We start from the raw sequence: 14,647 nt of genomic DNA, 5'->3' as shown, positions 1-14,647 counted from the left end.
ATTATAATCACATTAATGCCACAACTGACTTGTAGACGGATATGACTCTTAGGTTTCCAGCGTGCCCTGTGTATTTCAAATGCGACTCTCGGCGAGAACTTCCGATTTCGTATAAGAGTCAGTAAAAAGAACGGCGGGACTGACTCGTAATGAGAATTTACTGTACCTTCCATATTTAACAGACTCGGAAATGTTTGTCGCACGTTTGACTCGTTGCACGGGAAGGAATTAGTTAAGTTAATTTTATAGAATTTGCTATTTAATGTCGTAAGAGGCTCCGCGACTTTCTGCTGTTAAGTTGTTTCAATATTTCGTGAAGGAGGTGCGTTGCATTTAATGAAACGCTTTAACAGATAGACAGGAAAAAAGAAAAATAATGATGGCGGATGTGTTAATTTTCGTTCGCTTCGAAACGTGTCAGCTAATCGGTGCTCGATAATTCGCAAATTTCTACGACTTCTGGGGAGGGGGTAGGGGGTTCGTGGGGGGGGGGGGGAATAGCGAGCGAGTTCATAGACGATCGATCAGATGGCCAGAGAGTAAACTCGGCTGTAATACGTCGGCGAAGAGAATTTTTGTCTTTTTGTCAGTGGAATTGCTCTCTCTTAGCGCCATCACGCATGCACGTATACGTTACCTCCGAGCGTACGTGATAACATCGTTCTCCAAGCTGGTACTGGCGAAACAATAGCCGTCGGTCTCGCACGTGTGATTGTTTTCCATGCAAATATCGCAGTGGCACTTCAGTCCTGGAAAAGAAACCAAAAGGAAAAGGGGCGTTTTAGCGAATCTCTTAAACAAGCTCCGTCAAACTCAACGTAATTTATGCTAGGACACACGGTTATTTAGCTGATTCCAGCCGTAGATTGGTTATGTACCTTGCGATAATTGCGAAACGGAACCCGATAATGAACCCGATCCTATCTTTGATAGGCCACTAGCAGGTCGTTTTCGCGAATGTTTCGTATCGATCGCTTCGACACCGAGTTAACAGGCTGTGTGATTGAAACAGCTGGATGGAACATTTTACGGCTCGTGTGTTCGCGAAATGATCGATGTCGTTAGAAAGCATTATACATAAAAGATTAGAATTTGTTCATAGAAGAGATATCTCGAAAACAGTCAGTTCGTCGTTTATACTATCGCTGGGAGAAAATGTTCGATCAAAATCGTGAAAATAAAATGACAATTGCCTGCTGATAGACATATTGAGCAGCACTGGCGTAAACCAAGTCCATTTCATAGCAAGAGATAAACAAATAATAATAATTTTCAAACATTAGCGTATCCTACGCCTAGAATTCTTCACATAGCGAACAAAAATGAAAAATATATTTTTACCATGTGTAGTCGACCGAGATAAAATACAGTATAGATATGTGTTTACAGTGTCAGGTTAATCGAGATAAGAATTAGAAATGATTTTTATCATTTGATCACGTACAGTCCCCGATCGTTATCCTCAAATAAGCTCTTATTCATCTCTGCATGAAATTAATGTTCACCTCAGCGCACTCGGCGAGCTTAAAAAAGACTCGTTCGAGGCTCGAATGCATCTATCGAGAATAATGATGCCAGCATTATTTCTTCAAAAATTTATCACGTTGATAGTGACGTAAGTCACTCCGAAGTTAACACATTTTTTGCGACGACCTTACCGCACGAAGCTCGAAAAACCACCAAATCAGATGCGAGAACGCTGAAACTAATTTTTTGGGAAACCAGAGAAGCACGTGAATATGATTTAGTAGGTACGAATTTAGAAATTATCTGGGGAACATGATTTCATTCTTTTTGAGATTATTTTTATGGAAATCAGAGTTTTTATTAATATTAAATGGTACACAAGTATATTACTACGTATTTCCAGAACTACCACCAGTATGGTTTTGCGGGATAGACTGCATTGGTAAATATTACCAATTTTAGGCAGATAAACATTAACAATCGTCGATAACTCGGTTGCATAATTCTGTCACCGAAACCGACGCGATCGAAAATCCAATTTTCGGAGTATGAAATCTAAAAAAAAATCTGTCGTAAAACATTAGTAATATGTATAATGTAATTTGTAATACTACGCACAATTTTTTACTAAATAAATGAAAGCGTCAAATCGCATATAAAACTCGCCATATTTATCTGAAACAAATGCTATTTGCTGAATGTTTATTCGATTAATTTCATTTTTGCAAGTTACGTTTAGTATTATAAGGTCTATCAAAATCTACAAAAATTTTTTTAAATATTAACAATTTGTCCCGATGTTTTCTGTTAAATGTTTGTCCTTGATTCGAGTTTAAAAAAAAAAAGTACTAAAAAGTACCCCTTTGAATTTTAGACACTACATATAATTCTGGACACGTTCAACTTCAAGCGGCAATCGATCTTATTTTCCCATCTTTGACCGAATCGAAGAAATCCATTTTCTTATAATTTCATTTCGATTTTCAACGCATTTTCGATAACCTGAAAAATAAATTTTCCAAACAAAAGCTGATCAGTGATTACACGATGATAAATTGCAATAAAAGAAATTACCGAAAAGTTTCGTATTTAATCAAAAATAAAGGTCACTAATTTTGAACACTGTGCGGTCCGCGAATCGACCATCGCGAGATAGGATTTTCGTCGAATTCGATCGTCGATAAGCGGCGAGCGGGAGTTCAAAGCGGTCCGAAGTAACGATGAGACCATCGACGGAATGAAAATCACACGGCCGACTCTCTCGAGAAGGTCGATTCACAGAAGAATGCCGAGCGTAATGCATACATCGCAGGGCCGCCAGGATACACAGTTTCGTGACGTGGTGCACGACTTGACGAAACGAGTTTAATTCGAGTCATTAGCGCACGCCCACATCGGACGCTGGTCTCTCCCAAGAGAAAGAACAGATCGAAAAATCCACCGCTCTGCCACACCGGTGAGCGGAGCGCCGATTGAAAAAGAGCGACGGACATTCGGCAAACATCAAAGAATTCACTCCAGCTTAACTTTTTATATTCAAAATTCTATGTTTGGTTTTTCGTCAACGAATCTTTTACCTTCGTTTTTCTGATTAACCCATTTGCATCGTAAGGAAATATGAAAAGAAGGCCTTTATCACCAAACTTTTTGTTTTATTATATTTAAATACAAAAATGACCAAGTAAAAGAACTTCAGCATTATAAGAAAAAATTAATTGAGCGTATATATACGCTCCGGTGATAGGGACCAGGAAAATTGAGCGTATATATACGCTAATGATGCAAATGGGTTAAAATAACACCAAACACGATATACATAGTTACGATCATAATAACTTGCGCAACAAGCGATTAATGTTTCAGACTTGGCATTTACAAAATTCGTGTACCTCTACCGTAAATGTCAAGCCCGAAACTTGAATCGCTTGTTACACCAGTAATTATGATCGTAACTATATCCAACTTGGTGTTATTTTAATCAGAAAAACGAAACGAATACGATGGTAAAAGTTTCATTGACGAAAAACCAAAAATAAGAGATTTTGATTTATGAATTTCTTTTTGAATTTCCATTTGAATTTATTTTCAAAGTTACAACCATTTTCCGTGAAGGCAGACAGCTACGGATTATTGGAGCAGGAAAATGACTGTAACTTTAAACACGTTTCGTATGAACTTGTTTCATTGTTTTTGCGGTTTCTTGTACACTTCCGAAGTTGTATTACATTCTATGCAAGAAATAGAATGAACCATGTCCTGCGCAACAGCGTTGCTATGCGGCTGATCTAACGGAGCATTTGTCAATGGCGAGGCAACAATGAAATAAGGACACGATTAAATTCTACAATTTAATATCTGGCGTACGGTGCAACTTCCGATGGATTAAAGTGACATCGTTTTGCAGCATTGTTCGACGCGAGACAGATACAGATAAAAGTTATGCCGGGAGTGCGGTAAACTTCCCTTACAAATAGCTTTGTCGAGCGACCGCGATACGAAAGCACTCAGAAGCGAGCAACTATAATCGAGTTGAACGACGAACGGCTAACAAAACGTTAACGAAATGAGAGTTTGCTCGTATACACGGTGACGCGAGGCAGCCGGCGAACATTCGCGTTCGACGCTCAACGTTATTCCATGTAATTTCCTGCTGGAATTGTACAATTGAACCTACTGTGATACTAAACGAGCCAACGAATATTTTCCCCTAAATAACGCGAGCGTAAAAATATGATGTTGCTACATATGAAATGTCCGATATTAGAATGCAAATGTTATGAACCATTTTGGACAAGAAATACGATTACAGTCTTCAAATTTATGTCATTTTAAGGTACAAAGCTGACCTTTAAGGTTCTATGTATCTTCAGTTTTTATTGAAATATCGAATTTTACATTTCAATCAATTTTATGTCAACGTCAATGAACGCGGTTGTGGTGCATTCTTTTTATACGAGTGAAAAGACAACACTTCTTTAGAACTTTTGGATTATTTAGCCTTAAATTATATTCTTAACCACAGCGACAAAGTACTGTTGTCACGTGAGAGGTGACTTTAACCGTTAAGGGTTAGGGGTTAGGGTTCGTAATTATCTTAGAATATTTATTCGGAATTTTGTAGAGGTCGTCGTATGATACGAATCATGTCATGAAACTTTTACCATCGTATTCGTCTCGTTCTTCTAATTAAAATGACACCAAACACGATCAAATTACTGTCGTAATTACTTGTGCGATAAGCGATTAAAGTTTCCGGCGTGAAAGACAACGGCAAAGGGAAAAGGAAAGAAAAGCAGAGAGTCCAAGCGTCGAAACTCTCTTTCTTTATCAGTCGCTATCAAGCTGTACGTTCGGCACACTACAAAGAATATACAGTAAGGAGCAAAACTGATTACACACTATTTCAAACAACGTAACTTTTTTCAAATTAGTCCAAATAATCTGAGTGTTTTTGAGAAGTTAGAAGGATTAGTTTATTAGACGAGATGTAAAAAATTTGAATTGTTCGGAATCGTGAAAGAAATAGTAAAAGTTGGTTTTTTCAGCTTTTTTATCTGAGCCTGTATTGAAAACAAGAATGTGTTTGATTCGCTCGAATAAATTATATCCCTGCTAAAAATTTCAGATATTGGTTACTTCGTTTACGAGTTATAAACGATTAAAAGTGGGAAAATTGCCATTGTTCACGATTTTCTCGTTTCTCGCCCAAAATAAATATTCCACGGTGGAAATGACGCTAGTTTTGCTAGTTCTTTCAAGTCACGAGCAGGTTTGTTTAGAATTTTCTGGAAATGTCGGCGCTGAGCGATAAATCGTAAAATAAAATGTGCGGTCGTGAAAGAGTTAGGACCTTCCGACAGCCAATGAATCACGTCTCGATCCCGCCAGCACAATCAACACAAAATTTGAGAGCAGTCCGTTGGTACTCGTTCGACCCGCCTGTTGAATCGCAGCTTTGAACACAAATCGCGCGATGGTTACGCGGCCAATCACGAATCTGCACCACAGAATAAATTACACGGAGGACGATACACGTTTCAGCGTCATTGCTCCAGTCCGACAATTCCTTGAAAGATAATCTCCGGATGGTGGTTGATAGAGGATATCGTCAAGGATCGACGACTCCTGATCATATACTTTGTTAATATCGTCGCCGTGGACCTACAGGGTGGCTAATAAGTCCCTTTAAATCTACGTGCCATGAAATAAAACTCCGATTTTCATGATCAATAGACGGCGTACCTTTATGCAAAATAAAACGTTTATGCATTTACTTACAAGAACAGGGAGACGAATAAAAATGTATTTGTTCCGTTAATCATTACGATTATTTGAAAATAACGTGCTCATATTCTTACATTTTTCTAATGTTTTCGCTGTTTTATATTTCGCCGACTCGTTTTTACTATAAATGCATGAAATCCACAGTCTATGATCAATGTCGAGTGCAATGAATAAATATAATATTTTTGTTAAAAGCAATGAATTTATTAGTAATATAATCACCATGCTGAAGTCCTAAAATTTTATATTTTTTTATGAGACAATTTATTACTAGACTGTAGATTTTATGCATTTATGATAAAAATGAGTAGGTGTAATTTAGGACAGTAACAACATTAGAAGAATTTAAAGATACTGTCATATTATTTTCAATCTATTAAACATAATCAAAAAGAAATAAAATTTTTATTTCACCCCAGTTTGTTCCAATTCAGATAAAAAGTTTTTATTTTGCATAAAGATCCGCAATCTACTAATTACGATTTTTTCAGGTATTTATATTTTGCCGATTACGATTGTACACTATAGTTTTGAAGAAATATGAAGTAATGAGAGAGTGAAGTCATTACTCCTCTACATTCAACATACCCATTTTTGAAAAATCAATTATACGATTAATTCTATGATGCTATATGAGTTCTTATGAGCTATATCGTGAAAAGGAAAAATATTACGGCTAGCTTTAAATTATATAATTTGCGATGTAATAGTATGATGTTATTGAATTAATTTGCTTAATCAGTTTCTGCCCCACAATTACATGCAATTAATTAAAAGCTAATTTAATACTACGTCAATACGCTTCATAAGAAAAAGAAGAAAAAATAGTAAGAAGACAGCTTTTTTTGTAATCTCGCGAGGATATTTTTATAAAAGAGAAAGGAACAACCACATTTTTAATTAAGTTGAAGAATCAGTGGACACACAAAAAAGTGATTTCTCGTCGCAATCTATTTTGGGCGAGTAGTATCACCATCACGGACCAACGGTTTAACGAGAAATGAGATGGTAATCGTTCGTAACTGTAAACAACGGGCTTGATTTAGCGGCTCGCACAATATTAAAAACACTCATGGTTGCCTAGACTCCTTCCCGCCATTTAACGGAATATAATTTATTCCGACGGTTGATGTTTATTACCAACTGCTTATCTATTATTTAGCGATACGTCCGCGAGTCATTAAGAACTCGTGAAAATAGAGACAAAAAAAGAGAGTTTTGAAAACTTTTACGCTATCAGTAACGGTTTATTTATAATTCGACTAATTGAACACTCCGTTTTACGTGCGCCCCGGAGATCCAGGATCGTTCATTAATTCCGACGATAAATCGAAAGCCGTGTGATTTTCAATCTCCGATCAACAGGAAAAGTAGGCGATTCCGTGATTTTAATTAATACATGCAGTCCAGCGCTTGATCAACAGGCTATCTATGAATTATTGATCCGTCGACTTTTTCTGATCATAAACAAAACAATTATGTCGTAACAGGCTGTTGTAAGTTTACTTAAATCATCGCGAGCGATCATCGTCCTTGTGTGCGGATACGCGTGTATCAATTCATGCGATCAAATCGACCACGTGGTGACAATAATCTTCCGGTTCGAAATTTTACACAGTTTAACACGTGAGTCATTATTGACCACACTACTGCTTCTTTGATAAAACATATTGCACACATTAGTGTCATAAATGAGATTTTTGATTCTGATATCAGCTTTCGTTTATATTTACGAAGAAAGAGCACGTTCAAAAGTGTACTTCAAAAATGCAATATTTCAATTAGATTAAATTTAACATTGATCTCTATCGAAATGGTAAGTGGAAACGTGGTGAGTTAGTGAAATTTCATCTAAACACACAAATCGTTGTACAATAAATAATTGTTAGCACAAATTTGAGTAGGACCGCGTCGAGATTCTCAAAAAATCCAGTCTTGTACGCCATATGAAAACGGAAACAAGTGTTCCAGCCCTTATCCTCGTACAGTTGAAAAATCCTCGAACGCGTTAATTTCCCAAATAAACGACTTAATTGCCTGGTACAGTAATGCCCGCGTAATTAGTAGTACTACAAGCTGCCCCCCCCCCTCCAAAAAAAAGTGCAGACGAAGAAGAAGAAGCAGCGTTAAATACACCGTTGGATTAAGAAGATTACACGACCGTTTCCTCCGCGACTTAAGGAACGGAGAAAGACACGCCTACACGGGGGAAATGAAAAGCAGAGGAAGATACACCCACGCCCCGGCGAAATGCGAAATTGTAATTCACGAAGCGCCGTGTAACACGTGTTAATTCAACCATGGAATTTATTATCTACCGGGATAAATCTGTACTCGGTCAGGCGTATTGTTAGGCCCGGAGATTACACGAGTGTTTCCTCCGCGATTCGAGAGAGAATACACGCCCACGCCCCGAGCAGATTGAAAACTCGATTCGCTAAATATAAATTCTTGCTATTATCAGACCCGCTTGGACCGGAAGATACATGGTTGCGAACATTATCTTCTTGCGAGGAATGATCTTTGCGAGCATCGATCTCGGGTCTCGTTCCAAACCTTTGGCTACGATTTCGTCAAGCAAGCTTTAGGTGAAATGATTAACCCTGTTACGAGCCGAGGGCTAGAACAATTAATGCGTGGACCGAGGTTTGTTCGCTCGGTTTTCAGTTATTATTACTTTCGACTCATTTTCACATGTAGAATCACCCCCTCCACTGTTGGACCGTCAATACTGTGACACACTATATATCGACTACGATAAAATAGAATTTTATTTCGGTTTAAAGGAAACTAATAACGTACATGCTTATTAGACTTTTTTCAGAATCTTCATCCTGTGCAATAAATTGTGCTCCATGTGAACCACCTTACGTCGAACAATTTAAATATGAAACACATTCAGATACCGGAGAATTCAGATTCAAAGGTGCGTATAATCGAGGTGACAGTGTAAGAAAAGAAAGAAATATTTCCGTATCTTGCAATCAATGCAGACCATTTTTGAACTTTAACTACCAATAACTTTAAAGAATTCCATAATTGTCGCGGGTTTACGTTCACCCTACAGGTTAGATAGTGATAAAATATAAGTAGTACAGTGATTTCTCTATATATGTCGCCAAGACCTGGGTGATAAACGTCGCAGAGTTATCCCCACTACCGCGGGGTATAAGTAACACGACTCGGTTATGTCTCCTGAACGATACACGACGCTGGCACGACCCGTGCTGTTGACATACATTGAGAATTCACTGCACATACTTCTTTTTTACTTAAAAACCAGTTGAATAATATTCGTATTTATTAATCATTCCCCCAACTTAATTTGGCTCGTGGTATCACGGTAAAAGCTCGATGTGAAAATAAATTACTGGATTTCCAGCAAATAATTATTTCCTGCGTCACTAGCAAAACCATAGTGAAATCTATTAAATATTTGTACGTGTTGCGTGACACTGACTAACTTCCGTGGCAAACATTTTTCAAAATGTCGCGCGTATTAAAAGTTATAGCAGTCTGAATTGTCCATAGAATGAATGCTTGTGCGGCGGTAACGCCCGACATGCTTTACGCACCTGACACGCGTTACAATGCGTTATGGGCAATTCAAACCGTTATAACTTTTAATACGTGCGAAAATTTCGTATAACATTACAGGGGAAATCTCTCGGCCTAGTTGGAATTAGGATGGAAGCTGTTTTCAGCCTCAAACATTTAACTGCGGGTGTCTATTCACAGTAACTGATGTTCCAAACATAAACAAAAATATTTGTAATTTGAAAAGAAAAGAATGGGTAAGTACATACATTAAAGTATTCAATTTAAAGAGAACAATATTCTCTACGGTAATAGGTAACAGTTAAAGAGTTAGCATTATCAAAAGCTGTACATATGCATAAAAAATTACAAATTTTTTGAAAATAGATGCTAGTAGAAGAGAACTGAAATAATTGTCCGATATTTTCCACCAACATTGAAGAAAATACATAAATCTGTTTTGTGTACATAGGAAGCTTCAATAGATAGGGTAAGGGATCCAATTACTGTGTCCGTATTAATTATACTTATTTTTAAAGGATAACGAATATTAAAAAAGAGATATATAACATATATATTAACTGTTTTTAATGAAAAAATGTGATGTCCCTTTTTTAATATTCATTATGCAGTAATTGAGTTTTTTGTAGAAAACTAAGGTAAAATATGACGAAATAATAATTTGCACAAAATAAAAATTACATACAAAAAGAATATATATTAAAAGAATTAAATATTGAAGCTTCGGGATGATTTACTATATATTTCCCTACCTTTCGAAACTAAATGTGGATTGAGATCTTTACATGTCCACAGAAACTGATTATGTATTACGAGTGAATGGAATTCCAAGTAATCAGATAGTTCCATGAAAATAATTACACAGGAGCTAAGAGGATGAATAAACACGAGCAGAATTTGGAACAATGCGAATGTATTCGCGTAGTTGTGGAGGTTTAATCGAAGTACACCACTAGGAGTAAATATGCATGCAAACCAAAATGGTACAGTTGATAAAATCGCAGGATGTAATAATGTCCAACAATGTCGAAGATGCATTCAACTCTGATTAATAATAAAACAATATCTACAACAGCATACTTCATTAGTAAATTGCGGATATTTAAAAAAATAGAGATATTTACGATCAAAATAAACACTAAAGTTTTATGGTAAGTTTTGAATAAAATAAGGGTGCCGTTAAATTTCATATTTCGCCGACTTTGAGACAACGATATGTTATAATTATTACGAACGTACGTAATTTGGTGCGGATGCACATAATTCCCAGCGCCATTTATTTGCAAATTATGTCAGAGGAAGGTCAGTAAGTCACTGTGAGAAGGAAAAAGTGAAGCAGAAAGCGTCTTAATTAACCACCGACAGACGACAGAGATAAGAGAACGCAGCTGGCAAGAGTACATTCGCAATAATAAGTTCGAAACGCGGGCCCGAAAGTGTTTCATAAAGTACTGAATCGCAGGCGTATGCAACAACGTATTGGCAAAAGATTACGGTATCAGACGAAAACGATTGGATTTCAGCATCGCCAGATACTTCTTATCTTCAGCTACGTTAATAAAAATAAGCGCGACAAGACGCTGCATTTTAATGCCGAGAGATCTTGGCTTTTGAATCTTCAAATGAAATTGCACTCATAAATCCAAAGAAATTACTATTCTCGAAACAACTAAGCTGGTCGACATCTAGTATGATATAATAATATCTAGCATTGTTTCAACCCCTTGCCGTACTTTGACGAGTCTGGCTCGTCATGAGAATTTCCGACCAAACGTAAACATTAACATTGCGAGTCAGTTTCGTAGACGTAATATCACGTCAAACATAAATATCACGAGTCTGACTCGTATTCGAAAGGGGTTAATGAAATAGGGTAAGGGACCCGATTACCGTGGGGGTACCAATTACTACGCCTATACTAATTATACTTATTTTTAAAGCATAATATATACACATGTTGTATGTCACTTTTTTAATATTCGTTATGCTTTAAAAATAAGTATAATTAGTATAGGCACAGTAATTGGTACCCCGGCAGTGATTGGGCATCTTACCCTATTCCAACAGTTCAAACTCTGGCATCTGAAAAACGTATACCGACATGTACCGTAACGGTAACTACTCGGGTCAAGTAATGTCTGGATAATTCGCAGGAACCTTACGTGTCGGGAGTAAAACAAACTGCTCTACGGTTAACGTACAATATAGTAGCATTCGAATGATTACTAAGCAAATTGCACTGAAGTATGCGATTAGCGGCTTCATGCGACCTGTTTACGACGCGAAGCGTCACTTATCGGGCCAATAAATATAATAGATCCGATTCTGTGTTAAACGTAATGCGAATTAAAGGCGCCCGGTGCACGTCGATTAATATAATCATAATGTAGCGATCGTAATGACCGGTTGACACGAAGCTGTTGGGAACGCTCGTTAAGAGCAGCATGCAAGAAAGATTCGCAAGTTCCGGCCGACTACTTTGCTCGGTTCAATAAGACGTTCCGGTTGACACAGGGGGGAACGCGCGCGAGAGAGAGAGAAAGGAAGAAAGAAAGCAAGAAAAAGGGAGAGAGAGCGAGTCAGAGGGATAGGAAAGAAACGAAACGCTACAAGCTTGTCAAAAATACAAAACGAAAGAAAAGGAAATACAAATAGGCGCGTCAATTGTCCGCGGTACACGGAATTCGTACGGTGTGCAATTAATCCTCCTCCGCAGGTCGCGGTTGATCTGGCAGATACATGTAAAGCCTTATTCTACATGTATTTCTTTAGAGAAGCGTCATGGCACTTGCTCACAAAGGGTAGCTGCTGTTTGATTCTCCCGCTGTACATTCATCGATCGTGGCCACTGGGATGTCCTATTTAATTTATTGAATATATTCCGTCGCGTCTATCAAAACAGTGCTGTCAATCTTGTGACACGCATCTATGTCTTGGTCATTGCAATGTAATTTGTGACAAATGTTACAATCGTTTTACAAACCCATTCGACGTATGCGCTTAGTTTTAAATTTATAATTGTTCACCCTTTATATTTAAATTATCAAGCTTGTATATATACGTGCATATAAGCTTGATAATTACTAATTTATATACACCGTAATTATGTTTATACAGTTCTGTATTTTGCATTAATTTCAGTACAATTAAAGATTTTCTATACAATCTATGCTATCTGTAGCACAGATTTGATGTTACTGTATCTGTTAGCTGTACCGCGACCTCTGAACGAATATTTCCGACCGCGACCGCTGCAGGGTTAAATGTACCCTTCCGCATAGTTGCAGAGCCTCGTAAACACAACAAGATTAACCGGCCCTTTTGCACACAGTGCCGCGTTGCTTATGCAACGTTACGTGGCTCGGAAAGCGAAACGAGGAGGGAAAGAGCGGGAACGATGGTCGAACAGAAGGCAGAAAGAATGACAGACAGGTAAACGAACAGACGGATGGGGAAAAAAGAGTGAGAGAGAGAAAGAGAGATGGAAAGAGACAGACAGGCGGATGAACGAGGGAACGCGAAAAAGGAAGAAAAACGGGCGGCAGGTCGACGGAAAAGAGAAGGAAGCAATGTGCAGTAAAAGCATTACATACCATCCACAAGGCATGACGTGTGGAATAAACAGAGGAGCGCCAGAGCGAGAAAGCTCGCTATACCGCCGTCGCACGCGCCTCTCATCTTCCCTCGGGCTTTTGCTCGTGATCGTCCCGCCGTTTACGGCATCCACTCTTCTCTCGCGAAAACGGCCGTAGCTCAATGGCGACGACAGGAAACGGCGGCACGAGGATCGCGATCGACGTACGCACGACGCAGACGGTCCTCCTGCGGACCTTGTAATATCATCTTCTTGTCGACTCGGGGATAAGGCGAAGTTCCCCGTCGACGGAACACTTGTCACCGGTGGGACCGCTGCTCGCTCTCATACGAGCGCACACACACGCGTGCACGGAACGGAACACACAGTGGTTCTTCGTTATTCGCCTCTCGCGTTGTCTCTTCTTTGCTCCTCGCGTACCGCTCTCATCGCAAATCGCCGTGTATATAATGCATATGCGTTAACAATGTCTTTCTCTTTCCCCGTGGCGCACGACCCCTCTCTCTCTCTCTCTCTCTTACTCTCTTTCTTTCTTTCTTTCTTCTTTCCTCACTCTCGACGGGTCGTCCGTTTCGCCGCACCGACAACAAGATAGAACACACGCGTTTAAACCACCGTGTACACTTCGCGACAGGGTACCGCGACCGATCGTCGCGCGGATAGGTTATTTTCTTTCGGAGGTTGCTCGTACCTATGTACGCGTCACGCGAAGAACACCGTCGTCGGCTCTGGTCGTCTACTTCGCGCAAGGCGAGCCGCCATTTTCCTACTGCTGCTGATAGGCCCGGCCTATTATCCCTCTTGGCCAACAGAAAGAGAGGACACGCGCGCGACGAGGAAAAAAATAAACGGCGCACACCGAACGCGATTCACTGGCACCTTGATGAATGGCTCCGGCTCGCGCGAATCACATCACGCCGACACTTCGACATCCTCGTCGTCTGACACGCTGCTACCTCGATACCAAAACCACTGTCAGTACACCACTGTCACGCGGAACGCGGAACACTCGCGAGAGTTTTTACGGCGAATCGCGGAGCGACCGACTCGTGCTGTTGCTACTGCTGCCGCTACTACCGCTGCTGCTGCCTCTACTTCTGCTTCTGCGACAAGTAGTTCCCTTCGGCGGCGCCATCGCTCTTCTGCGCCAGGGCCGTAAACAATTCTCGTCAGGCCTTGACGAATCCATGACCTTTTTCTCCCTTTTTTTATTCCGTGGCCCCTCGGCCCACCGTTTGGCGGATATAGGAAAATTTGATTTGAAATGAACATGAAAAGCAACCGTTTGAAATCATTTGTCTCGCGCTGTTATTTTCGATAACGTTACTTGAAAATCAAATTGGTATCGATTCATTTCGAAATAATTGCTATTTCAAATATTGTATCATTTCGTTATTTCTTTATTTCAAAGAGAAAAGAAACCATTTTGAAAATAATATACGACGAAGGGTGTCAGTATAAAATGGACTCGAACTTAGTAATAGTGAAGTCACATAATTTTGAAGAATAATTTCATAATTATCTCAAATTATTATTTAAAATAATTTATAGAATAAAATACCATGTTACTTGAAATGATATTTCAGATGATATTATATAAATAATTATCGAAGGCATGGAAGTAATTATAAAATAAAGTAACATGTTGTTTGAAATAATATTTTGAATGTCATTTCTGGAGTGCCCAGATTTGATGCACGGAACGTTAGGCTTTGAAAACTTGGAAGGTAACTCGTTTAATGA

At 38.9% G+C, this 14,647-nt stretch overlaps 1 protein-coding gene across 1 annotated transcript in view; it reads right to left on the bottom strand.

The window, feature by feature from the left end:
• The window catches only part of Babo (TGF-beta receptor type-1 babo), a 63,379-nt gene extending 49,354 nt beyond the window's left edge, over positions 1 to 14,025 (bottom strand). The window contains exons 1-2 of the mRNA XM_076787129.1: positions 12,903 to 14,025; positions 638 to 749 (exon numbers count right to left, since the gene is read on the bottom strand). Coding sequence (XP_076643244.1) covers positions 638 to 749; positions 12,903 to 12,987 — 197 coding nt within the window. The 5' untranslated portion in view covers positions 12,988 to 14,025. The remainder of the gene's footprint in view (positions 1 to 637; positions 750 to 12,902) is intronic.
• Between the last annotated feature and the right edge of the window lie 622 nt (positions 14,026 to 14,647).

Source organism: Halictus rubicundus, chromosome 4 (assembly GCF_050948215.1).
Source record: "Halictus rubicundus isolate RS-2024b chromosome 4, iyHalRubi1_principal, whole genome shotgun sequence".
Classification (NCBI taxonomy): domain Eukaryota; kingdom Metazoa; phylum Arthropoda; class Insecta; order Hymenoptera; family Halictidae; genus Halictus; species Halictus rubicundus.
The sequence above is the reverse complement of the archived record's forward strand: the minus strand, read 5'-3'. Positions and strand labels throughout refer to the sequence as shown.